This window comes from Martes martes, assembly GCF_963455335.1.
Source record: "Martes martes genome assembly, chromosome: 8".
NCBI classification, from domain to species: Eukaryota; Metazoa; Chordata; class Mammalia; order Carnivora; family Mustelidae; genus Martes; species Martes martes.
Window position 1 is genome coordinate 62,869,414 of NC_137895.1, and position 27,225 is coordinate 62,896,638.

A 27,225-nucleotide genomic window follows, 5' to 3' on the forward strand; every position below is an offset into this window, starting at 1 on the left:
AGAAGACCAAACAGGTTATTGATTTTAAAAAATGTAGATGAGGGGTGCCTGGGAGGCTTAGTCTGTTAAGCATCTGCCTTTGGCTCAGGTTATGATCCCAGGGGCCTGGGATTAAGCACCCCCTCCCCAGTCAGGGTCCTTGCTCAGTGGGGAGTCCACTTCTCCCTCTCCCTCTGCCCCTCCCCTTCTCCCCCCACCCCCGCTTGTGCTCTCTTATGTGCCCTTTCTCTCTCAAAAAAAATACATAAATAAAATCTTTTTAAAAATGTAGATGAATTGGTATTTTTGTAGATTGACTTGTAAAATGCCGTTCTAAAATTTAGTAAGTGTTAACAGAAAGTTAATCAGGAAGTGAGACCACTTTTGAAGACAATTCAAATGGATGGATAGACACAGTTAGCAGGGTTGTTTTTTGTTTTGTTTTGTTTTTTAAACAAAACCTGAAATCAAGGTATTTCATATCTTTAACAGATTATAAGCACTCCTAGAATGATAATCCACCTTTCTTGGGAAGTATTCAATAATATGTCTTAGTGGGCATTTCCATTTCATTTTTAACCATCACTTATCCTAAAATTCAGGATGGGAAATTGACAAAAAGGATTCTGATAATTTAGAGAAGAAAATTGTGCAATTAAAGTGAGAAAATTCCTCTATATGTCTGGAAAAGTGTAACTATTCAGTAGATAAGCAAAATTTTAAATCTGGTGATATTTTACAGTTACAGATATTCTAAAGAAACTCTTATTCATCCATCAGAAAATTTAACATCAAGCTTATCAACTTGTTCATTTAATCAAAATTTGTTACTCAATAGAACATCACCTGAGGTAGCAGAAAAAGGTAAGAATTGATAGTGTCACTAATAAATATTTGAAAACTGGTCAACTTAATTGTATCTGTAAAAACAATTATTATATTTATTAGCAAAAGTGATTAAAAATAGGAAAAACATTTGCATCTTATGTATATAAGAATAAACAATGTTAACATATATAAAGAGCTTTTAAGAAGTAATAAGAAAAGAAGAATATTTCAGTAGGAAATTGGCAAAGAATATATGCATTTAAATTAGGGAAGTGGTATAAATATGTAAAAAATATAATTTTATGAAAAACACTAATTATTATACCAATTAAAGATTTTTTTACCTATTGAGATACAAATTATGATTATAATTTTTTTTACCTTTAGATTTTTCTACCTGTTAGAAAAACATTAAATATAAAAAGATTTTCTACCTATTTTTATCAAAAATAAAAAGGAATGACATAGAGGGAAAGACATCTTATGCATTGCTGGGAGTATATAAGTTTCTAACTCTTTGAAAGTTAATTTTCAATATAGTAAAGAACAAAAATATGTAATATGCTTAAATCAGCAATTCTACTTTTATTGACTTAGGAAAATAATCAGGAATGTATACAAGGATTTATTTATAACTATAGCCATGGTATTCCTGTTTAACAAAATGGAAACTTAGAAATGTTTCATGAGGGGTGCCTGGATGGTTCAGTCATTTAAGCTTCTGCCTTCAGCTCAGGTCATGATCCTGGAGTCCCTAGAATCTAGCCCCTCCTCAGGGTCCCTGCTCAGCAGGGAGTCAGCTTCTCCCTCTGCCCCTCATCCCACTCATGCTTGCTCTCTTTCTCTCAAATAATAAATAAGATCTTAAGAAAAATATTTCATGAGTAAAAAGTAAAGGATTGATTAAATAAATTATAAAACTTGTATTTAGCATACCACCATACAGTCATTAAAATTCTGGTATAGGGGCACCTGGGTGGCTCAGTGGGTTAAGCCTCTGCCTTCGGCTCAGGTCATGATCTCAGGGTCCTAGGATGGAGCCCCGCATCAGGCTCTCTGCTCAGCAGGGAGCCTGCTTCCCCCCGCCCCCTGCCTGCCTCTCTGCCTACTTGTGATCTTTCTCTCTGTCAAATAAATGGATAAAATCTTTAAAAAAAAATTCTGGTATAAAAGAAATCTTCAAACATGGGAAAATTGACATAATATGGTGTTAAGTATAAAAAAGTACATTATAATAGGAGCTGGACTTTTAAGTATATAATGTACATAAATATTATGCATATTTATATGTGAACTAAAAATGTAGAGGATGTAACAAACACAAGGAACAACTCTCTGTGTTTGGGGGGGTTAGAGATAATTTTATTTTTACTTGTTTACTTTTTGCTTTTCTGTATTTTCAAATTTTATAACATGAATATGAATCATTCTTACAATTAGAAAAAAAGCAAAAAATCTTAAATAATTAAGGCATTAAAGTAGTTGAGTTACTAATAGGAATGCTAAAATTAATATTTAAAATAAAACACTATCTCGTCTACATAGGTTGTGAAAAGGAATCTGGGTCATATATATGGATATATGTACTCCTGGGTAATATGCTCCGTGGAATTGGGGAAACCCCCATAGTACCCTTGGGGATTTCTTACATTGATGATTTTGCTGAAGAAGGACATTCTTCTTTTTATTTAGGTAATGTACAGAAAATACTAGACTTTATGACTACTTTCCCTGTGTCTATCCTTGAAATAATAGTGTTCCTGGGGCGCCTGGGTGGCTCAGTGGGTTAAAGCCTCTGCCTTCGGCTCCGGTCATGATCCCAGGGTCCTGGGATCGAGCCCCGCATCGGGCTCTCCGCTCGGCGGGGAGCCTGCTTCCCCTTCTCTCTCTGCCTGCTTGTGATGTCTGTCTGTCAGATAAATAAATAAAATCTTAAAAAAAAAAAAAAAGAAAGAATAGTGTTCCTAACTTCATTCTTTTACTTACTAAAAAAATTTTTTTTAGACATGTATAATGTTACTTTTAAAAACATATTGAAAAAGAACCATGTATTCTTGGCATCTGATAAAATTGTTTTATAATATTTTCAGGTGCCTTGCATGCACTATCAATGGTTGGTCCAATCATTGGCTTTTTACAGGGATCTCTGTTTGCTAAAATGTACGTGGATATTGGATATGTAGATCTCAGTAAGTATAATCAGAACAAGGTAACATCATAACATTTTTCAAGTACAGGACACTATTCTCCCAAATATTGGATTCACTTTTTCAATAGCCCTTTGCTGACTATTTGTGTATGAAGTGTGAGCAAAATAAAAAAAAAAATAGCATCTCTGAATTGATGTAATATAGTTTACTTTTTTCTTCTATGAAGGACAATAATCATTATTGCTCAGAATTTATTGCATTGCAAAATGATTTTTTGACTGGCTGCTTCTAATTCTTTATTCTAGGCAATATAAGAATAACTCCTAAGGACTCTCGTTGGGTTGGTGCTTGGTGGCTTGGTTTCCTTGTGGCTGGAACATTATCTATTATGTCTTCTATACCATTCTTCTTCCTGCCCAAAAATCTGGATAAATCACAGAAAGAAAGATCTTTGGATTTGCTCAAAACAAATGAAGAAAGGACCCAAATGGCTAATGTGACCAATCATGGGCAGAATGTTAGTGAAAATATTACTGGTAAGTATTTCACATTTATAATCAATTTGGAATTATTAATTTCAGTGAAATTGTATGAAACTATTTCTTAGTTGCCATTGGATAGAAAGCTTAGTTCTGACAATATCTGATGGAAATCTTTAGAGATCTATAGAGAGAGGTGTTTCAAAGTCTATATCATCCCTCTCTAAATAACTACATCTGGTTCTGTCTTGCTAGACTCTGATACTACTATTTTTTCTAAAAAATTCCTCCAACTTTTAACTTCTATTACAGTTGGTTAACCTTCTGATTACAGACCCAGATCATAAAATTCTTACCACAAACAGAAATTACAATTTCTTACACACTTGTTTGTAGGCACAAGTTGCTGTACTATTATTGTCATAATGTCACCTGAAATGCAACATTATTATTCTCTTCCTCTCCTTGCACCATAAGAAAAGTGATTTAAAATACTACCAGATCTACTGATATGGTATTTTATAGTAGAAAAGCTCTCTACTAGGAATCAGATCTGAGTCCTGGTACTAAATTGAACTTTATAATTTTTTTAACTTTAGTCTTCTCATTTTTGTGAACTTTGAATTATGCTGTCTTTAAGGTAAATTTTTACTTAATAATTTTATTATTAACATAACAATATTAAGTGCTAACAAATAAGAGACATTGTATGTCTACTCACCTTGGTTTCTTGAGCATCTAGCATATTGCCTGGGACCCAGTTGAAAACCAAAAATTTGTTAAATGAATGAATAAACGAATTAATGAAATATGCTGTTTTATGGTAGAGTGCTAAGAATAAAGAAGTGAACTGAGCAAGTTGTAAAACAGCATGTATGCATGATTTCATTTTGGGGTAAAATAAACTGAGTAGATAATAAGGTACATAATGGAAAATGAAGGGAAATATAAAAAATAGTTGACAGGAATGTAGGGTACTCTGACTTTCTATGTTACATGTTTAGGTAATTTTCAATCTTTTATAACTTTTATTACATTTATAAAATTAATATATTAACCTATATTTAAGCTGTATTATAATACCTTATTTTTATATTTTTATAGGTTTTTTCCAGTCCTTGAAAAGCATCCTTACCAACCCCCTGTATGTTATATTACTGTTTTCGTCATTACTGCTCGCCAGTAGCCATATTGGTGCTATTACTTATATCTTCAAATATATAGAGCAACAGTATGGTCAGTCAGCATCTGAGGCTAACATTTTGCTTGGTAAGACACATTATTTATATTCACTTGATAAGCTAAATACTACCAAGTAATTGAGATTCAAGTGACATTTCTTTGTGAAGGTAATTTTATATTTTAGCAAATATAATTTCTAATTATTCTTTTGCAAGTTTTATCAAATCTGTTGATCTCATAACATCATCGTTTCTCTGCATTTGAGGCTGCCTCTCATGTTATTTTTGAGAAGATGAATTCCTAAAAAGAAAGTTCTGTGTAAGTGGAACATTTAGCTATAGCATCTGCATAACTGATTTTGTAAGGTTGAAATCCTGAGACAATTCCTTTTGTAATTTAATCATTATAATTTCATAATTCATGCACTTCGAATCAGGACTCAGCTACATACAAAAAATGGGACAAAAGAAAAATCAACTTAAACACATCATTGATGTCTACATAATTCAAATAAGTATCATATTTTAGGAGTTATTTGTTATATCTATTTCCAATGACATATAAGAAAAGGTATTGTTATATCATTCTTTCCTCACCCCCAGTATAATATGAGATTCTTGGGAGAGCAGTACGTTGCCCTGTACAGTGCTCAACACATTGTAGAAACTCAATAAATATTTGATAAATTAAACTGAATTTATCAAGTGGTATGTGAGTAGGTCATTACTAAGCAAGAAAATAATAATTTTGTTGGATACTTTTATTGAGCTTAAGATAAAAATTTAAACTGTGAGAGTTAAGTTTGACTCCCAGTCATGTTCCCAACCTGAATTTGTTGTTGCTGTTTGAGGGATCTCCACCCTTAATAGCTCTTCTAGGACAGTGACATGGAAAAATTATACCATAGATCAATCATTTTTAATACCATATTTAGTCCTGTTGATCATCACAGGGCATAGGTATGTTTGGATACAGAGGAGATATTAATTCTAGTAGTTAACTTTAAAGTGATGGGCAAATTTGGAATGAGTTTTTAAGGATTGGAACTCTTCATTTTGAGGAGATGTAAAGGGTTTTATTTTTTTTTATTTTTTTACTTTTTTACTATGTTCAATTACCCAACATTTAGCACATCACTAGTTTTTGATATAGTGTTCAGCGTGTAAAGGATTTTAGCTGGTAGGATGCAAGACTTACAAGCAGGAAGATGATAATTTCGTTGCTGTTTTCCAGAAAAAAAAAAAGGTCCCTCATAAAAATCATCAATTATAACATTCAAGTATCCTAGTCACTTTTGCTATTGGGGAACCCAGATCCTCAGCATGGGCATCAAGAAATTATTTCTCTTTCTCCCATGTAGTACACTGGTCTCCAACCTCCATCCAGGGCTATCAGCTTTCTACTTATGGAATAAGATGGGATGAATTTGGTTGATGCACTCTGTGTTTCCTTTATAAAGATATTTCAGAATAACCGTATTTATATTACCACAATCTTTTTCTCTTCCTTTATTTCTAGGAACCATAACCTTACCAACTGTTGCAAGTGGAATATTTATAGGAGGATATATCATTAAAAAATTCAAACTTACATTGCTTGGAATTGCCAAATTTTCATTTTGTACCAGTGTATTGGCCTTCACATTTCAACTATTAAATTTTGCATTAATTTGTGAAAACAGATCAGTTGCTGGCCTAACTTTGACCTATGATGGGTTTGTATATATCAATATATTAGTTGCAAAATGTATAAACTATCCAATGTGAAAGACTATAAGGAAAAGAGGGCAGATAGCAATCTTAGCTAAGCTTTCTTTTGAGAGAAATTTTAATTTACAAAATCTTAAAATGTCCACTTCCTAAGATCACAAAAAATTCTCCTTTTATTCCCAAAAGAAAACTACAAAAGTTTTAATAATGATAGCTATCCTTTATGGGGTACTATAATGAAGATAGGTACTTTTACCCCCATTTCATAGGTAGGGAGAGTAGAGCTTAGAGAGAACACAGATTACCTAACTAACAGTGTTAAGATTCTGAGTTAAATTGGGGAGTTTAGACTACAAAACTTTTAGTCTTAACTACTACAATTTTGGATATATCGTAAGAGGAATATAAATAACATTTCCCAAAAGTGACTGAGCAATTTTTATCTATGATTAATTTTAATGGTTAACAACTACCTTTATAAGAAAGCATTTCCTTATATTGTACTGAATTCTCCTTTCCTGCAAGCTAATACTATTTATTCTGGTAATATTGTTATTAGCAGTAGAGTCAATGAATATCCTATACATAATTGTATGTTAGACCATAGAAAATCTTTACTTTGTGTTATTATCATGTTTTTGAAGTATTCCTAGTACTATAGTTCTACCCCATATTAGGGGCAGGATTCTGGTATATATTTCTTTCTTTTTTATTATTAATTTTTTTAATTTTTAAATTTTTAAATAAACATATAATGTATTTTTATCCCCAGGGGTACAGGTCTGTGAATCGCCAGGTTTACACATTTCACAACACTCATCATAGCACACACCCTCCCCAATGTCCATATCCCCACCACCCTCTCCCATCCCCCCTCCCCCCAGCAACCCTCAGTCTGTTTCTTGAGATTGAGTCTTTTATGGTTTGTCTCCCTCCCGATCCCATCTTCTTTCATTTTTTCTTTTCCTACCCCCCAAACCCCCATGTTGCATCTCCACTTCCTCATATCAGGGAGATCATATGATACTTGTCTTTCTCCGATTGACTTATTTCGCTAAGCATAATGCCCTCTAGTTCCATCCACATCATCGCAAATGGCAAGATTTCATTTCTTTTGATGGCTGCGTAGTATTTCATTGTATATATATACCACTTCTTTATCCATTCATCTGTTGATGGACATCTAGGTTCTTTCCATAGTTTGGCTATTGTGGACATTGCTGCTATAAACATTTGGGTGGATGTGCCCCTTCGGAGCACCACGTTTTTATCTTTAGGATATATACCCAGTAGTGCAATCACTGGGTCATAGGGTAGCTCTATTTTCAGTTTTTTGAGGAACCTCCACACTGTTTTCCAGAGTGGATACACCAGGTTGCATTCCCACCAACACTCTAGGAGGGTTCCCCTCTCTCCGCATCCTCGCCAGCATCTGTCATTTCCTGACTTGTTAATTTTGGCCATTCTGACTGGTGTGAGGTGGTATCTCATTGTGGTTTTGATTTGTATTTCCCTGATGCCGAGTGATGTGGAGCACTTTTTCATGTGTCTGTTAGCCATCTGGATGTCTTCTTTGCAGAAATGTCTGTTCATGTCCTCTGCCCATTTCTTGATTGGATTATTTGTTCTTTGGGTGTTGACTTTGCTAAACTCTTTATAGATTTTGGATACTAGCCCTTTATCTGATATGTCGTTTGCAAATATCTTCTCCCATTCTGTCAGTTGTATTTTGGTTTTGTTAACTGTTTCCTTTGCTGTGCAAAAGCTTTTGATCTTGATGAAATCCCAATAGTTTATTTTTGCCCTTGCTTCTGTTGCCTTTGGCAGTGTTCCTAGGAAGAAGTTGCTGCGGTTGAGGTCAAAGAGGTTGCTGCCTGTGTTCTCCTCAAGGATTCTGATGGATTCCTTTCTCACATTGAGGCCCTTCATCCATTTGGAATCTATTTTCGTATGTGGTGTAAGGAAATAGTCCAATTTCATTTTTCTGCATGTGGCTGTCCAATTTTCCCACCACCATTTCTTGAAGAGGCTGTCTTTTTTCCATTAGACATTCTTTCCTGCTTTGTCGAAAATTAGTTGACCATAGAGTTGAGGGTCTATTTCTGGGCTCTCTATTCTGTTCCATTGATCTCTGTGTCTGTTTTTGTGCCAGTACCATGCTGTCTTGATGATGACAGCTTTGTAATAGAGCTTGAAGTCTAGAATTGTTATGCCACCAACTTTGGCTTTTTTTCCCCCAATATTCCTTTGGCTATTCAAGGTCTTTTCTGGTTCCATATCAATTTTAGGATGATTTGTTCTATTTCTTTGAAAAAAATGTGTGGGATTTTGATAGGGATTGCATTAAATGCATAGATTGCTTTAGGTAGAATAGACATATTCACAATATTTGTTCTTCCAATCCAGGAGCATGGAACATTTTTCCATTTCTTTGTGTCTTCCTCAATTTTTTTCATGAGTACTTTATAGTTTTCTGAGTATAGATTCTTTGCCTCTTTGGTTAGGTTTATTCCTAGGTATCTTATGGTTTTGGGTGCAATTGTGAATGGGATTGTCTCCTTAATTTCTCTTTCTTCTGTCTTGTTGTTAGTGTAAAGAAATGCAACTGATTTCTGTGCATTGACTTTATATCTTGACACTTTACTGAATTCCTGTACAAGTTCTAGCAGTTTTGGAGTGGAGCCTTTTGAGTTTTCCACATATAGTATCATATCATCTGCAAAGAGTGATAGTTTGACTTCTTCTTTGCCAGTTTGGATGCCTTTAATTTCTTTTTGTTGTCTGATTGCTGAGGCTAGGACTTCTAGTACTATGTTGAATAGCAGTGATTATAACGGACATCCCTGCTGTGTTCCTGACCTTAGCAGAAAAGCTTTCAGTTTTTCTCCATTTAGAATGATATTTGCAGTGGGTTTTTCATAGATGGCTTTGATAATATTGAGGTAGGTGCCCTCTATCCCTACACTTTGAAGAGTTTTAATCAGGAAGGGATGCTGCACTTTGTCAAATGCTTTTTCAGCATCTATTGAGAGTATCATATGGTTCTTATTCTTTCTTTTATTAATGTATTGTATCACATTGATGGATTTGCGGATGTTGAACCAACCTTGCATTCCTGGAATAAATCCCACTTGGTCGTGGTGAATAATCCTTTCAATGTACTGTTGGATCCTATTGGCCAGTATTTTGGTGAGAATTTTTGCATCTGTGTTCATCAAGGATATTGGTCTGTAATTCTCTTTTTTGGTGGAATCCTTGTCTGGTTTTGGGATCAAGGTGATGCTGGCCTCATAAAATGAGATTGGAAGTTTTCCTTCCATTTTTATTTTTTGGAACAGTTTCAGGAAAATAGGAATTAGTTCTTCTTTAAATGTTTGGTAGAATTCCCCTGGGAAGCCATCTGGCCCTGGACTTATGTTTGTTTGGAGATTTTTGATGACTGTTTTAATCTCCTTACTGGTTATGGGTCTGTTCAGGTTTTCTATTTCTTCCTGGTTCAGTTGTGATAGTTTATATGTCTCTAGAAATGTATCCATTTCTTCCAGATTGTCGAATTTGTTGGTGTAGAGTTGCTCGTAGTATGTTCTTATAATTGTTTGTATTTCTTTGGTGTTGGTTGTGATCTCTCCTCTTTCATTCATGATTTTATTTATTTGGGTCCTTTCTCTTTTCTTTTTGATAAGTCTGGCTTATCAAATGATAAGTCTGGCTGGTTCTTTCAAAGAACCAGCTCCTAGTTTTGTTGATTTGTTCTATTGTTTTTTTAGTTTCTATTTCATTGATTTCTGCTCCGATCTTTATGATTTCTCTTCTCCTGCTGGGTTTAGGCTTTCTTTGTTGTTCTTTCTCCAGCTCCTTTAGGTGTAGGGTTAGGTTGTGTATTTGAGACCTTTCTTGTTTCTTGAGAAAGGCTTGTACCGCTATATATTTTCCTCTCAGGACTGCCTTTGCTGTGTCCCACAGATTTTGAACTGTTGTGTTTTCATTATCATTTGTTTCCATGAATTTTTTCAATTCTTCTTTAATTTCCTGGTTGACCCATTCATTCTTTAGAAGGATGCTTTTTAGTCCCCATGTATTTGGGTTCTTTCCAAATTTCCTATTGTGATTGAGTCCTAGCTTCAGAGCATTGTGGTCTGAAAATATGCAGGGAATGATCCCAATCTTTTGATACCAGTTGAGACCTGATTTATGACCCAAGATGTGGTCTATTCTGGAGACTGTTCCATGTGCACTAGAGAAGAATGTGTATTCTGTTATTTTGGGATGGAATGTTCTGAATATATCTGTGATATCCATCTGGTCCAGTGTGTCATTTAAGGCCTTTATGTCCTTGTTGACCTTTTGCTTAGATGATTTGTCCATTTCAGTGAGGGGAGTGTTAAAGTCCCCTACTATTATTATATTATTGTCAACGTATTAATTTGATTTTCTTATTAATTGGCTTATGTAGTTGGCTGCTCCCACGTTAGGGGCATAGATATTTAAAATTTTAGGTCTTCTTGTTGGACAGACCCTTTGAGTATGATATAGTATCCTTCCTCATCTCTTATTATAGTCTTTGGCTTAAAATCTAATTGATCTGATATAAGGATTGCCACCCCAGCTTTCTTCTGATGTCCATTAGCATGGTACACTGTTTTCCACCCCCCCACTTTAAATCTGGAGGTGTCTTCGGGTCTAAAATGAGTTTCTTGTAGGCAGCATATTGATGGGTTTTGTTTTTTTATCCATTCTGATACCCTGTGTCTTTTGATTGGGGCATTTAGCCTGTTAACATTCAGGGTAACTATTGAGAGATATGAATTTAGTGCCATTGTATTGCCTGTAAGGTGACTGTTACTGCATATTGTCTCTGTTCCTTTCTGATCTACTACTTTTAGGTTCTCTCTTTGCTTAGAGGACCCCTTTCAATATTTTCTGTAGAGCTGGTTTGGTGTTTGCAAATTCTTTCAGTTTTTGTTTGTCCTGGAAGCTCTTTATCTCTCCTTCTATTTTCAATGATAGTCTAGCTGGATATAGTATTCTTGGCTGCATGTTTTTCTCCTTTAGTACTCTGAATATCTCATGCCAGTTTTCTGGTCTCCCAGGTCTCTGTGGATAAGTCTGCTGCCAATCTAATATTTCTACTATTGTATGTTACAGACATCTTTTCCCGGGCTGCTTTCAGGATTTCCTCTTTGTCACTAAGACTTGTAAATTTTACTATTAGGTGACGGGGTGTGGACCTATTCTTGTTGATTTTGAGGGGGGTTCTCTGTACCTCCTGGATTTTGATGCTTGTTCCCTTTGCCATCTTAGAGAAATTCTCTCCAATAATTCTCTCCAATATGCCTTCTGCTCCCCTCTCTCTTTCTTCTTCTTCTGGAATCCCAATTTTCTAATGTTGTTTTGTCTTATGGTGTCACTTATCTCGAATTCTCCCCTCATGGTCCAATAGTTGTTTGTCCCTCTTTTGCTCAGCTTCTTTATTCTCTGTCATTTGGTCTTCAATGTCACTAATTCTTTCTTCTGCCTCATTTATCCTAGCAGTAAGAGCTTCCATTTTTGATTGCACCTCATTAATAGCTTTTTTTATTTCAAGTTGGTTAGGTTTTAGTTCTTTTATTTCTCCAGAAAGGGCTTTTATCTCTCCTTAGAGGGTTTCTTTAATATCTTCTATGCCTTTTTCAAGCCCGGCTAGAACCTTGAGAATCGTCATTCTGAACTCTAGATCTGACATATTACCAATGTCTGTATTGATTAGGTCCCCAGCCTTCGGTATTTCCTCTTGTTCTTTTTTTTGTGGTGAGTTTTTCCGCCTTGTCATTTTGTCCAGATGAGATTTGCTTTCTCCTCCTCTGGAATTCCGCTGTTCTCCTTGGTGAATGAAGTTGGTCTTGGCTGGGTTTCTTGTTGATCTTCTGGGGGAGGGGCCTGTTGTAGTGATTCTCAAGTGTCTTTGCCCCAGGCGGAATTGCACCGCCCTTACCAGGGGCCGGGCTAAGTAATTCACTCGGGTTTGCTTTAGGGAGGTTTTGTTCCCTGAGTGCTTTCCGTAGAGTTCCAGAGGACAGGAATGAAAATGGTGGCCTCCCAATCTCCATCCCGGAGGAGCCGAGAGCTCGGGGTCCTGCTCCTCAGTGCGCCCTCAGAGAAAAGTGCCCAACCACCCCTGTCTCCCTGGCCTCTGGTCACGCTTGGAGAAAAGCACTCAATCGCTCGTGCTTGGAGAAAAGCGCTTGGTCTCTTCTGCCTCCCTGGTCTCTGGTTGTGCTTGGAGAAAAGCACCCGGTCGCTTGCGTTTGGAGAAAAGTGCTCAGTGATTCCGTCTCCCTGTCCTCTGGTCACGGTCCGAGCTTACCCAGCCTGTGCCTAGTTCAAGGTATCCCTGAGCTGAGAGCTCACTCCTCAGCTTTGTCACTGTAGCTGGCTTTCCCACTCTAAGACCTGCGAGCTCTGGGACACTCAGACACCCCTGGTCCTTCCGTGACCCCATGGGACCTGGGGTTACGCTGACCCCACATGGGCTTCCCCCCAGTTTAGCCTCTGGAGCGATGTCCCTCAGTGGAGCAGACTTTTAAAAGTCCTGATTTTGTGCTCTGTTGCTCTGCCACTTGCTGGGAGCCGGCCCCTCCCCCTGCAGTCTATCTTCCCGTTGCTTTGGATTCACTTCTCCGCTGGTCCTACCTTTCAGAAAGTGATCAATTTTCTGTTTCTAGAATTGTTGCTCCTCTTCTCTTTGATTTCCCATTGGATTTGTAGGTGTTTGCAATGGTTAGATAAGCTATCTAGCTAATCTCCTGCTACCTGATGTTGTCTCAGCCTGCTACTTCTCTGCCATCTTGACTCCTCCTCCTCTGGTATAGATTTCTTATCACCTCTTGAATATAGCCAGTAATTTAAGCTTAGGAAGGTTCACATTCAGACAACAAGGAAAGATCTTTGGATTACAGTTGAGTAACTATGATTTCTGCTTATTATTTGCTCTGAGCATTTATACTCTGGATCTTATGAGATGTCAGCTTGAACTTGTCAATTTTCCTCACATTTCTTTACCTTAACACCATCCTATTCTTGGAGACTTGTCAAACTAGTCTTGAATTATCTCTCAGCTTCCTTCTAATCCACCATTATCCACTCTAGTGAATACACAGTACTTTAGAACATTGAACTTTTGAGGTAAAAGAGCCTTAAAGATCATGAAGCCCCAAACCTCTTTTATCCTCTTCATTTATTAGTTGAGAACCGGGGGAACTGACTTAGTTGAAGTCATACAATGACTCCAAACTGGCGCTGCATCACATCAGTAGTTCCAAGGACTCCCAAGTTGTCAGACATGCTTTAGAGTGGCTTTAGAGCCAGTTGCCTAAAAACAAGTCTAGTAACCATGCCATCTCTTCAAAAGAAAGCAGCTAGAGTTGTATGAGAGTCTCTCCATTCAATAAAATTTTACTGAGTGCCTCCTTAAAGGTCAAAAAGAATTATAATAAGATCACTGCCTTCATGAAACTCATAGTTAAATGATAGCAAATTACAGAATTGATGTATTTAGCATTTATGAAGTGCTAGTAACAGGAGTAAGTTTTTGAAGTATGAATTAGTGCAAAGGTTCTCAGAATGTGATCTGAGGGTCTATAGGGGTTCCTGAGACCTTACTGAAGCACATTCTAATTTTATTTTTAATAATAATCTCATCTAATCTATTTTTATAATAATACCATGATGGTATTTGCGTTTTTCATTCCTTTTTTCTCATGAGTGTATAGTGATATTTTCTAAGGCTACAATAATGTGATGATAACATCAGTCTGGTGGCTAATGATGTGTACTTGTGTATTCTCATGTATTTTTTTTAAAGATTTTATTTATTTAACAGACAGATCACAAGTAGGTAGAGGCAGGCAGAGGGAGAGAGGAGGAAGCAGGCTCCCTGCTGAGCAGAGAGCCTGATGTGAGGCTCGATCCTAGGACCCTGGGATCATGATCTGAGCTGAAGGCAGAGGCTTTAACCCACTGAGCCACCCAGGCACCCCGTATTCTCATGCATTAAAAGAAATTTTTTTTTTTGAGAGAGAGAGAGAGAGCATGACTGGTGTAGGGAGGGGCAGTGGGAGAGAGAGGATCTCAAGCATACTCCCTCTGAGCTCAGAGCCCAACATGGGGTTCAATCTCTCAACCCTGAGATCATGACCTGAGATGAAATCAAGAGTTGGACACTTAAATGAGTGCACCACCTAGACACCTCCTGTATTAAAATTTTTTAGAATTAATTTCTGATTATATAGCTATCAGTGTCAATATGTATAACCCACTTGGACAAAAAACCTTTGAGGTCCCCGATACTTTTAAGAGTATGAAGGGCTACTGAGAACAAAAGGTTTGAGAACTGCCATATGAATTTTTCCCCCAATATCCCTATGTTGTTGATGTTATTATCTATGGCTTACAAATGGCAAAGCTGATTTTAGGAAGAGTAGTTACAACACTCTGAAGTGGCAGAACTAATATGAGCTCAGGAATATCTCATGGCAATGTCTGGATTTGGTCATTAATCATGTTTCACATCTCCCAGTTGTATGTTCCCAAGCAGAATTAGGTATTAGATGCATTTTATAAAATTATTGGTAATAGACTTTATGAATTTCTGAATCTCCTTCTTCATGTAAATTACTTCCTTATTCAAAGATAATTTATCAATTATCAATTATTAACAAGATTTTTATGAATTTTTATGAATTTTAATCTATAATCAGAAAATTAATTATACAAATAATTCATTTTTTTAACTTTAGCCGTATTATAAGATTATATTTTACAAATATAACCATGTTTTACAGATAATCATTATAAAGTATGTTGTCATTTCATTTAAAAAGTGTATAGAGTTTTTCTAGTCTTTCTCAACTAATTTTATTATTCTTGATTTTTTAAAAAATTGATCCTTAGGTTCTGAAATTCTTATGTAGTTGAAATATAGATTTTAAAATTTGAACTAAATAACACAGATTCATGGGACTTTACAGTAAGCTGAGAAGAACTTTAGTCTATCACCTTATTGAAGAGAAAACTGAGTCTCAGAAAAATGAAGTGACTTGTTTAATGAGTAATTTCTTGGTAGAATCACAAAGACCTTTCATATAAATTTTATGGAACCTCTTTATGGCTGGGTAAGATAGGAGGTGTTAAGTTAATAAATAGTATATAAGAATGCCATTTTGACATCATCACTCATCAAATTTCACTGTCTCACTAAAGTCCAATTGTTTTCCTTATTTCTCACCTTCCCTCCTTCCTCCCTCTTCCTCTCTCTCTTTCCTAATGCCCTTCTCCTTTTCCTCCTTTCTCTTGGCTTTCCTTTCCTATCCTTCCCTTTCTCTCTTCTCCTCTCTTCCCTCCTTCTTCTTTCTCTCTCTCTCTTTTTGATATGTGTCTACCTTATATTTCCAGAAATAATCCAGTGGCATCTCATATAAATGTACCACTTTCTTATTGCAACTCAGACTGCAATTGTGATGAAAGTCACTGGGAACCAGTCTGTGGAGACAATGGAATAACTTACATGTCACCTTGTCTAGCAGGATGCAAATCTTCAAATGGCAATAAAAGTTCTATGGTGAGTATTTGTTTTTACTCTCTCTTCTCTCCTTGATCAACATCGCAGATTTGATTTAACAATTACTTATCAAATCTATAAGTAAGGTCTCTAGTAAAAAGAGAATAGACAAAGACTCCTGATATTGTCTGTCATTGTGATGGCTATGCGGTTGTGTAAATGAAAGCCTCACATAAAATCCTGCTCGAAACACAGATAGGTTTTCCTGTTGCTTAAATCTCATTTGAGATTATTCCCACTTTCCCTCCTTGAGTTTATGAGAACATGATCTTCTGGAATTTAAATGCATTTAGGACACCTAGGAAGCACCTCATTTTACTAATTAGATTAAATTAGAGGTACTTTATCCTTCGGAAATTAGGGGAAAGTTCTGATCCAACCACTTGTCAGTACTCCCTTCCTTTCCAGGACAATAATCTATATGCAATTTTGCATGTAGTTCTGACAAGTTTATCTTTAGGATCACTACACTTTCACTTTTCAAAAAATTAATCAAGACTTCATGCTCACTTTGTCCAATTCTTGGCTTCAAATTTTGATTTCCCCAAGGGTGGCACTTCTATCCTAGATAATTTGGGCTTTTGCCTACCTATTCCTAACATTTTCAACAGAAATGCCATTTCCTTCTTCACTCAAAATATTCCCTTCCGTGCAAACTCTGGGTTCTTCCTAATTCCCCGAGTTTATTTCTAGTAATTGGGGATCAGGTATCGTGTTCTCTATTCCACTTCCAACCTACTGAGTATCTCACAAAGTTAAGGAGCCATGTCCAGGGCCATTTTCTTATCACCAACATTAATTAGTATGATCAACTATGATCATTGCTCTCTACCACACAGTCCTGTCTTTGATTTTCAAACTTTTTCTATCTTTTTCTTGTCCATAATCCTTCTAATTGTATTGTTGAAGGGCACTGAGAACTTTGAAGAATAAAGCACCTGGATCCTTTGAAGCCAGGCCATGAATTTGCACAAATGTGACCAAAGGACCATACTTAAAAACCCATATCTTGGGGGCGCCTGGGTGGCTCGGTGGGTTAAAGCCTCTGCCTTCAGCTCAGGTCATGATCCCAGGGTCCTGGGATTGAGCTCCACATCAGGCTCTCTGCTCTGCAGGGAGCCTGCTTCCTCCTCTCTCTCTCTGCCTGCCTCTCTGCCTACTTGTGATCTCTGTCTGTCAAATAAATAAATAAAATCTTTAAAAAAAAACCATATCTTATATTCATGGGTCTAGTGCCTTTCACTGATAGTGGCCCATTTAATCCATAGTCCCCTTTGGCCCATTAGTGAATACCTGGAGGAAACATAATATTAGAATCCTAAAGAAAGCTCTGTATACTATGGAGACATTTTTCTTAATACCAGCAATGATTATCCAATTTGAGGACTACTGTGGGGTTCTTTTATCAAATCCTTAATAATAAATCAACCCTTCTTAATTGCTCAAAATTATGTCCTAGGTTTTATTTTTTATTTTTTTAAAAACAATTTATTTATTTGACAGAGAGAGATCACAAGTAGGCAGAGAGGCAGGCAAAGAGAGAGGGGGAAGTAGGCTCCCTGCTGAGCAGAGAGCCCTATTCTGGGCTCGATCCCAGGACCCTGAGCCCATGACCTTGAGACCGTGACCTGAGCTAAAGGCAGAGGTTTAACCCACTGAGCCACCCAGGCGCCCCTGTCCTTGGTTTTATTGGTCAGCAGACTTGATACATAAAGGATTTATCCATATTTTTCCTAGTGAAAAAGTAAAGCTTGATTATCAGCTGAGTATGGGTTCAAATTCTTCTCCAGTTCTTCCTTCAGTAAATAAAATACTGATAGTTTTAAGTTTCCCTTAAACCTTAGTTTAGCCTAGGGCACCTGGGTGGCTCAGTTGTTAAGCCTCTGCCTTCACCTCAGATTATGATGCTGGTGTCCTGGGATCTAGTCCCACATTGGACTCCTTGTTCAGCTGAAGCCTGCTTCTCCCTCTCCCACTTCCCCCTGCTTGTGTTCTCTCTCTTGCTGTGTCTCTCTCTGTCAAATAAATAAATAAAATCTTAAAAAAGAAAAAAGAAAACCTTAGTTGAGCCTAGACCCCAAACAGAATTTATTAAAACTACCACCTATCTAAATAAACTGCCTGCCAAATTAAATCTCTAAAATCATTTGTTCCTAAGGTTTCCCTTTCCGTGGTCTGTCTATTAGGGTATTCTGTTGTGTTGCACCTCTCTGGTAATAACATCATATATCCTATAATCTGTCACTATGCTCTTGGCTGTTGTTTTTGTGGACCAAAATAGGATTCTAGTACCCCTGCCTAGCTCGTATTCTCTTGACTCTGACCCATTCTAATGGGTAGCTCTAGTGCCAGGTTTTGCCCCCCAACAAAACTATATTTTCTGGATTCTTTTAGTAATCCTTCCCTTCCCTTCCTGCTCCTGACACTTAGTAGCATTGTTAAAAACAGTAACTAGGTGTTTTATATAAAGTACAAATGAGAGGGAGACAAATTTATTTTTTAAAAAAGTATATTAATGAGAAATTATATACAGTGTTTCAAACATTAATTTTTTTCTATCTTTTCCTAATTTTTTAATTTACTTATAAATTAATTATTAATAGTGAATTGAATTTTTTGTTGTTGTTATTTAGAGAGGAATCCAGGAACTTTTTGCCTTTCAACTATTAAACAACTGTATTTTCAGATACTTTCTTTAAGCATTGTAAATAATTTAGCTTGAATGGATGAGTCTTCTTTAAATATAATGAAATGTATTTATAGCCCAGCCATATCTTCTAAATATATTCTGCAATATTTCAAAAACTATTTTTTAGGTGTTTTATAACTGTAGTTGTGTGGAAGTAACTGGTGTTCAGAACAAAAATAATTCAGTGACTTTGGGTGAATGCCCAAGAGACAGTCAATGTATAAAAAAATTTTATATCTATTCACTGGTGCAAGTCGTGAATTCTTTTTTCTCTTCATTGGGAAGCACCCCAACTATCATGCTGATTTTTAAGTAAGTATGACATTTAAAAAACATTTTTATGTATATTAGACTATCAACACACCTAATAATGTACATATTTTCCATAATATATTTGGAACACAAATTTGTATTTTGTTCTTTATCTTAATAAGTCTTAGCTTTTCAATTTAGGATCTCTTGCAGGGTAAAAGAGGGTTTTAGAGATCATTGTTTCATTAATGTCATTTATATTTATTTTTAATGACATTATACACTTATAATGTTTTAGAGATCATTGTTTTAGAGATCATTGTTTCATTAATGTCTTTTATAATGTCACTAATAAGGCTACGTTAAACATTACCCTTGCCAAAAACATGTACTAATCTCTCACCAGCCTTTGATTTTGTTGAAAGAAAACTGTGAAGCAGACTGTAGAATAAAAATATAAACCTCAGTCTATTAATAATTTCCCAATGCTTACATCATAAGGCTGTTATTAAAATTAGACTAAGCAGGATTGATAATAGTCACTGATTCAATCTATGCATTTTGTGTGTCAGGCACGATTATGGATGCTAAGGACAGAACTGTGAGTAAAGTGATGAAGTTCTTGCTTTCGCTAGCTTCCAGGGGTGGTGAGGGATGAGGGACTGGACAGGGTAGAAGAGAAGAAACAATAAATAAATAAGCAAGTAAGTGTGTAAAATAGAAGTGTTAAGTATTAGGAAGAAAAATAAATCAGCTTAAGAATATAAGGGGGGGCAAATAAACGGTACTCATAGAGATATTGTGCATTGGAAGTCATTTGATAAGAGACCTGAAAAAAAATGAGTGTGCAAGCAATGCTGATGTGGGGACAGGTGGAGAGCATGGTCAAGAAAATCCACACCCTGTGGGGCACGGTAACAACTTTGGAGTTTATTCTAATTGTATTGAGAAGCCAACAGAGACATCTGAGCATTAGAATTATGCAACTGACTTATCCAATTAGAAGATCCCTCTGGCTTTGGAGTGGAGAAAAAGTTTTTGGTATGCAAGAATGGAAACAGGGAGGTGAGAATGCTATGAGAGTTCTTCACAGGATGGCAGTTTGCTTGAGGATGGTGATGGTAAAGGAAATAGAAAGTGTTATGAATCTCAGTCTTTGTTCTGTTTTTAAGGCAAAGTCAATAGGATTTGCTAATGGATTGAATGTGGCATGTAAGAAAGAAAGTTTAAGGATGATCCCAAGGTTTTAGCCCGACTTGGAGAAAATGGTAGTACTGTTGAACAAGCTAGTGAAGACTAGGGAAGGGGAGTTTGGAGAAAGTGGAGAAGTAAGACTGTTCTATCCCTATAAATCTGAGATGCCTATGGAGAAATATTAGAGGTGGAGACATAAATTTTGGAATCAGCAACATACAGAAGCTGTTTGAATCCATGGCACTTTTGAGATCTTCTAAGGATGGAGTAAAGATAGAAACAAGATTTTAGAATCAAGGTCCAGGCACTCCATCTCCAGAAACTGAGAAGAGGAGGAGAATCTATTGAAGAAAACTGAGAAGGAGGTCCCATGCAGTTGGAGAAAAACCAAGAGCGTGAGTCATGGAAGTTAAGGGTTAGGAAGATATCACTGGATTTCATTTTTTGCTTGTCACTGATAGCCTTAACAAAAATAATGCATAAAGATGGGTGGGGGTGGGGGAAGAAAGGCTACTTTGCAAAGGATCAAGAGAAAATGCAAGGAGGGGAGGTGCAGATACCCAGAAGGAAAATTATTTTTATGAGTAGTGTTATAAAAAGAAGCAGAGAAAAGGTATAGTACGTTAGCAGGGGTGTGGCCTCAAGATTTCTGTTTATACTAGATATTATAGCATGCTTATGCGCTGATGAGAATTATCCGGTAGAGAGGAAGGTGATTAATAGTATAGAAAAGAGAGGGAACAATTAAAGGGGGAACAATTATAAGGGATATAACAAGTACACAGAGTTTTCTCTGTAATAGAAGGGAATGTCTTGGGGCGCCTGGGTGGCTCAGTGGCTTAAGCCTCTGCCTTTGGCTCAGGTCATGATCTCAGGGCCTTGGATTGAGCCCCACATTGGGGTCTCTGCTCAGCCGGGAGTCTGCTTCTTCTCTCTCTCCTGCCTCTCTGCCTACTTGTGATCTCTCTCTGTCAAATAAATAAATAAAATCTTAAAAAAAAAAGAAGGGGATGTCTTCTATGTGGTAAAAATAAAATGATAGACATGTATCTTTAGTCATGCAAAGCTATTGAAATTTTGTTCTGATTGCTTCTAATTTTTCTGTTAAATAAAAAGCAAGGTAATCAGCTAAGAGGAAGGAGGAATAAGAGGCTTAAGATGAGATCGGGAAATGGGAACTAGTCATCTTAAAGGCTGCGAGAATAAACTGGAAAAATGAACTAGTAAAATACAGTAGGATTGTACTGGAGGCCCTGAGGATTTGTGTTTCAAATGAGCTTAGTCAGAGTATTTGAATGATTTCCTCCAGCCAGCAGTTCTCTAGGTATAGGTGCAGAAAATGTGGGGGGCTGGATGAAAGCATTTTTGCTTACCTGGGACAGTAAATCATGGGAAGGACAGGAAAGTCCAGGGCCTATGAAAGGAATGATTATATCTCGGAAAGAGCATGGTGAGAAAACTGAGGACATGAAAATGGAGATGACCTGGCACAAAGTAGGAGGTGTCGAGGGTCTGAAGAGCCCTGTGGGCCTGAGGCTTATTGGACTTGGCTTATTGGAGAGAGTGAGTTTAACAAGTTGAGAGGTGCTTCCTGTGAGGGTGTGCTCAAAACTGAGAGTTAGGGAAGGTGTACTGATTAGCATGACCATGGGGTAGGTGAGGTAAGACCAAAGGAGTGAAGAGGTCAAGAAACCCAGAGGCCAGATCATTGGAGGATGGTCTACAGGGATTATTATAATTAGGAAAAGTGGCAGCTGTAGTTTCGGGAAAAAATGACGGAGAGTCTAGTACTAAAATCTCCAAAGAACGATCACAAGGAATGTGATGAAGATACTAGTATCTGTAGTTACAGAATCTATAGGCAGGAAGAGGTTAGGGAATGATATATTAGGATAGCACACCACTTGAGGGGAGTTAGAAGTTTTTCAGAGGGGGCACTAGGATCTGGAGGTGTTTTAAAGAAAAAGAGCAAGGACATCTACACTGAGGCCCAGTAAGATTGCAGAGAAAACCAGCCCTTATTTAAGAGTTGTATGGAAAGAGCACCATAAGGGGGCAGCCAGGCTTCATTAGAATAAGAAAGTAAATGGGTTCTTAAGAACACAGGATCTAAGGATTTTGCGGTAACAGGGAGCACAAGGGAAGTTTGAGTGATATAAAAAGAGCCGGAGACTGGGTGTGATTAAAGAATGATCTAAACCATGTGGCGGTGAGCGCCCAGCAACCCAGGAATATGAAAACCAGTGCCAGTGCTAAAAGAGGTTACAGGACTTCTCCAAGTCACTCCGTCAGTATGAAACACCATTTATCTCTTCATTCAAGAAGAAGAACTATCATGGAATATCTCAGGGGCCGATTGGCAAATGTTTGTTGAATGACTACATCTACTTTTTTCTGTGAACAAATACAGTCATCCAAACAGCTCAAGAAAAAAACAACCATCACCTTTGTATCACTTAATCAAATATTTCCAAAAAACACAAGGTTTTTGAGCTTCTTCCCCATCCTGCCATTGCCGCTGGATAATTCGTTTCATATGACGTGTTTTAAACTATCACAGGAATATCACAGAATGACATGGTAGTGTCATCATCTTATTGAACACAGAACAGTGGAATTATGGAAACAAATTTCCAAATGCAAGTGAGTTAATTTCTAAGAGAAGATACAAATGTGCTTGCTCCCTTTAAAACGACTTTAACTACACTAGACACTAGAATACAAGTACCTTTTTTGACCCTCCTAGTTATATTACATAGTTCATGAATCATATTAGTGAACTTTGTTGTTAGTAACAATGGCAGAAATAAGATGGTAAAAAAGTTCTCATACCAAGACCTTAATAAAAGTATCTGCTGTAGCATATGGCCTGTGTCAACTGAATGGGTCACATGAGAACTGTTTCTTCATAAGCATAATAAAGTCTGTTCCCACCACACACTTATAGAATTTCAAAGGATCAAGTGTGAAAATGTTAAACCGTCTTGAAATCTCAACATGCTGAATAAAGAATAATAGTTATTATTACTCAGCTCTTTGCCTTTTAAAACAACTGAAAATAAAACTTGAAATAATGTCAGCCATTCACTCGAAGGTTTTCATCTGATCATGAAAAACAATGCCACTGAGAAATGTTTTGATACTGAACTTGGTTTGCTATTTTGGAGATGTTTAATGTGTCTTTGCCTTTATCTTATTTCAGAACTGTTCAACCTGAACTGAAATCCCTTGCGGTGGGTTTCCATTCACTAACTATACGAGCATTAGGTATGTTAAATATACAGATTAAAAATTTAAGATATAAATTTTCATATCAAAGCTCATAACTGGATGTAATTAATTTCCAGTCATAAGAAATTTTTAAAGGTGTAATTAAAAATAATTGTTATTTTTGGTGATAAATAAATAATGAGACAGAGGAAATCTGAGTAACTTAAAAGAGACTTTGATCATTAATTCTAGTGGAAGTCTATCTTTAACTAGAACAAAAAGTCATAATATTTGTTTTACACTCTTTCTAACACAAAGATAGGTGTTGTTCAAAGTTTTTCTACTTTCAGACTTAGGAATATTATTTCCCATAGGCAGAGTGGAGGGCCTTCCACATAAGGAGGGTAATGCCCAAAACATCTTGGAGGGCCTGGGAATCCAGTCATGCCGAGACTGCATGAAATAAGAGGAATTTTGTTGCCGTACCTCCCACTGCCCACTTCTCTAAGGCTGGAGAAGCTAATATTTATCAGAAGTTAAAAATGCAAGAGGAAATGGGAACTAAACTTGTAGGTAGGACTGAGCATCTTGGACTAAGGGAGTGCTCTGAATGAAAGCAAGCCCAGGATATTGTGCTTTTTGTTTAAGAGTACGGCGTTAGACTTCAGAAGTAAGAGTTCTATTTCTAAATATTCAAATGAGGTGATTAGCACAAGATTTAGGAAACATCCTTTTCCCCTTATTCCTATGAATTTGCCATTTATACCACAGAGATTTCTGTTGTTAGCTCTACAACTTCTGACCTCACTCCTGTGCGTGCCCCTTTGTAAGACGTATTAACAATAATATGCTTGCTCCTGGGAAGTAGGAAAAGAGCCTCATTCATCTAGGGATTGGGGTAGAAGATGGACCATGGCCTGGAGGCAACCACAGATGGCAGAAGGAAAAGGAAGTGGGAGGGGTCAATCCCTGGGATCCTTGCAAGCAAAAGAAAGAAGCATAACTCTTTGGCTAAGTGCAATGGAGAAGTTGTCCAAGAAGTGTATTTGGGGAGAAGGCCACAGATCCTCAAAGGTCAAAAGAGGAAATATAAAGGGAGAGAAGAAGATGGAGGTGTTGCAGGATTCCCCTCTAGTTCTCATCCCAGCCCTCTCTTCTATCCTTCTCTGCTCTTGCATTTCTGTCTGTCCTGGCAGCTTCCTGCCTTCAGATACAATGGAGATACCTCTCTCCTAGAAGCTAGGCCACCAAAGCTAGCAGAGGAACACAGAATGTGGGAATCTAGGACTCCCCCTTAGATGATGAAATAAGATGAGCCTAGTGGAAATTCTTCTAGTGACATAAAAGAGAATGAAGGGAATTTTGCAATCCAAAATGTGAGCTTACTGTTTTGATCTGTCCAATATATGGCACAGTAGAACCTAACTACTTTTTGGAAAAAAAAACATCCTGAGTAGTAGTCTTCAATTCACAAAAAGCTGTCTTTAATACAACACATGTGTAAGTTGTGGGAGGTCTATAGAGCATATTAAACTGAAAAGGATATTTGGAAAATAGATATTTCAAAATTCTAGTAATGACTTAAGACCAAGCTGGCTACCTAAAACATTTAATGAATTAAGTTTGGTCAAACCAGTGGCATTGTATGGGAGAAATAAATTATTGGCATGTATTTTTCATTTTTCAATGGTGGCTGTGATTTGTGGAAAGCTGTAAATTTCTCACGTGTTTTCTTAGTACCAGTTTCTATCAGATATGTTTGGCCCCAGACACCAGTCTTTTGTCATCCAGATTTCTCTTTCTTAGAAAAATGAGATTTAGAAATAAATGGAATCAATATAATTTTGAAATATGAATCACTTCCATTTTTATGTGACAAAATAAAAATTGAAAATCGTTCATCAAAATACAAAAAGAACAAAGTAAAATCATGACCACTTCAGATCTACCATATGGAATATAGATCTCTACCAGCATGTCTCTAAAATTTTGGTCAAATTAACAATACTTAGAACTAGGAGTATATCTCAGAGTTTATTAAAATAGCAGTAAGCAGATGGGTGCTTCTGCTATAAGACAACATATGTGTTTCTAAAAAAGACTTGCATTCTGAAAAATCATTCACTACAGATAAAAATTGGGCTTGGCACAGACCACTAGACACCCAGGTACTGTGATCAGAACATTAATAGAAACAAAATTCCGCCACAGGCCTAACTTGGACAGTCCACACTGCTTCGGGAAAGTATTAAAAATGCACACAATTAATGGAGAGAAAATGCAAGATTGTGACAAACTTTTACTTAATCTAAAATGTATCAGTAAAAAATATCACCCAGTTATAATTGAAACCCATTCCTTGGATTGACCTTTTCATATCTCATGTTGCAGGAGGAATCCCAGCTCCTATATATTTTGGGGCTCTGATTGATAGAGCATGTATGAAGTGGTCAACCAGCAGCTGTGGGAAGAGAGGGTCTTGCAGGATATACGATTCCACATTATATGGGTAAGTTGTCATAAATATTTTTATTAATTGGTTTTTCTTTTGACTATATTAATTCCCAAAAGATGAAAGGTCATTTTCAGTATGATAATAATTAATAGTCACCCTTTAATGAATTTGGTATTCAGTATTGTATCAGCAACAATGTATCTCATTTTAATAGTCAGGAGATGAATATTTTTCTCCTTTTTCCTTAAATATGAAGAAACAAAGACTCGAAGAGAATGAGTAACTTGTTCAAAATCATACAGCTAATAAGAGAAAGGTCTGGGATTTGGACTAAAATTTGTTTTGTTCTTTCTAAAATCTCTCCTAATACTAAAAATACCTATATTCAATGATCTTCTGGCTTCTCTAAGAAGAAACAAACTGATGCTGGGGCTCTGGTAATATGTCAATGAGAAAAAAAGAAAAAAAAATTCTATATTGTTCTGTTCTAGGGAAATAACTGGATCGAGAAAAGAAATAGTTGCAGAAGTACCTTAACCTTAAAAAATTAATTAGAGATTAATCAAACACACAAATTTATAATATGAAACTATGAGTATTAAAAAAATTGTGGTAGAAATATATTTAATTATCTAGGAAATAGGATGTGTTTCTCAGTAAGACCTACATCCCTAAAACCACAGTAGAAAAAAAATGATAAATATTTTTAAAACTCTGTGTCACGAAACTTAAGCAAAGTTCAAAGACAAAAGATAAACTGGAAAAAGAATTTGTAACTTACAACCAGACACAAGGCAAATGTTCTGAATATATAAAGAGCTCTTAAAAAGAATAAACATTACCAATGCTGGCAAGGATGTGGAACAACAGGAAATCATATTCAGTGCTGGTGGGAATGCAAAATGATTCAGTCACTTTGGAAGAGACTGAGTTTGTTATAAAGCTAAACTTAGACTTGTTATATGGTCAAGTAATTGTGCTCCTTCCTGGGTGTTTACCCAAATAAGCTGAAAACATGCCCACTCAAAAATCTGCACATGAATGTTTATAGCAGCTTTATTCATAATTGTAAAAAAAAATGAAGCAACTAAGATGGTCTTCCATGATAAATGGAAAAACAAACTGTGGTACATTCATACAACAGAATACTCTTCAGCGATAAAAAGAAATGAGTATCAAGCTACAGGAAGACAAGGCAGAATCTCAAATGCACATTGCTACGTAAAAGAAGGCAGTCTGAAAAGGCTATATATTGTATGATTCCAACTAGGTGACTTTCTGTCATAAAGTTGGCACCATTCCAAACAGCTACAAATAACTAACACTCCAAGAAATCTTAATACTTTGAAGTTCTCTTATGGCCCTTATCACGTTCCTTTTGGTCAATTGTGTTCATTGCCTAAAGTACTTTGCAAGTAATTAGCTAAAGATCATCTGAAGTGGAATTTTTAAAAACAGCCATGTACTCCCTCCCCAATGAAGAAACAGCAAAAATGTTAGTCA

The 27,225-nt window shown here is 36.5% G+C and overlaps 1 protein-coding gene across 6 annotated transcripts in view; it reads left to right on the top strand.

The window, feature by feature from the left end:
- Nucleotides 1-27,225, top strand: part of SLCO1B3 (solute carrier organic anion transporter family member 1B3) — a 75,437-nt gene that overhangs the window by 45,431 nt on the left and 2,781 nt on the right. For 4 of the 6 annotated variants that reach the window (XM_080811037.1, XM_080811036.1, XM_080811035.1 and 1 more), the window contains 10 exons: nucleotides 722-843; nucleotides 2,353-2,499; nucleotides 2,898-2,996; nucleotides 3,263-3,493; nucleotides 4,541-4,705; nucleotides 6,137-6,332; nucleotides 15,757-15,922; nucleotides 18,739-18,923; nucleotides 23,260-23,324; nucleotides 25,659-25,776. In XM_080811037.1, coding sequence (XP_080667163.1) covers nucleotides 722-843; nucleotides 2,353-2,499; nucleotides 2,898-2,996; nucleotides 3,263-3,493; nucleotides 4,541-4,705; nucleotides 6,137-6,332; nucleotides 15,757-15,922; nucleotides 18,739-18,923; nucleotides 23,260-23,324; nucleotides 25,659-25,776 — 1,494 coding nt within the window. The remainder of the gene's footprint in view (nucleotides 1-721; nucleotides 844-2,352; nucleotides 2,500-2,897; nucleotides 2,997-3,262; nucleotides 3,494-4,540; nucleotides 4,706-6,136; nucleotides 6,333-15,756; nucleotides 15,923-18,738; nucleotides 18,924-23,259; nucleotides 23,325-25,658; nucleotides 25,777-27,225) is intronic. The other 2 variants (XM_080811039.1, XM_080811038.1) reach the window with 1 other exon arrangement.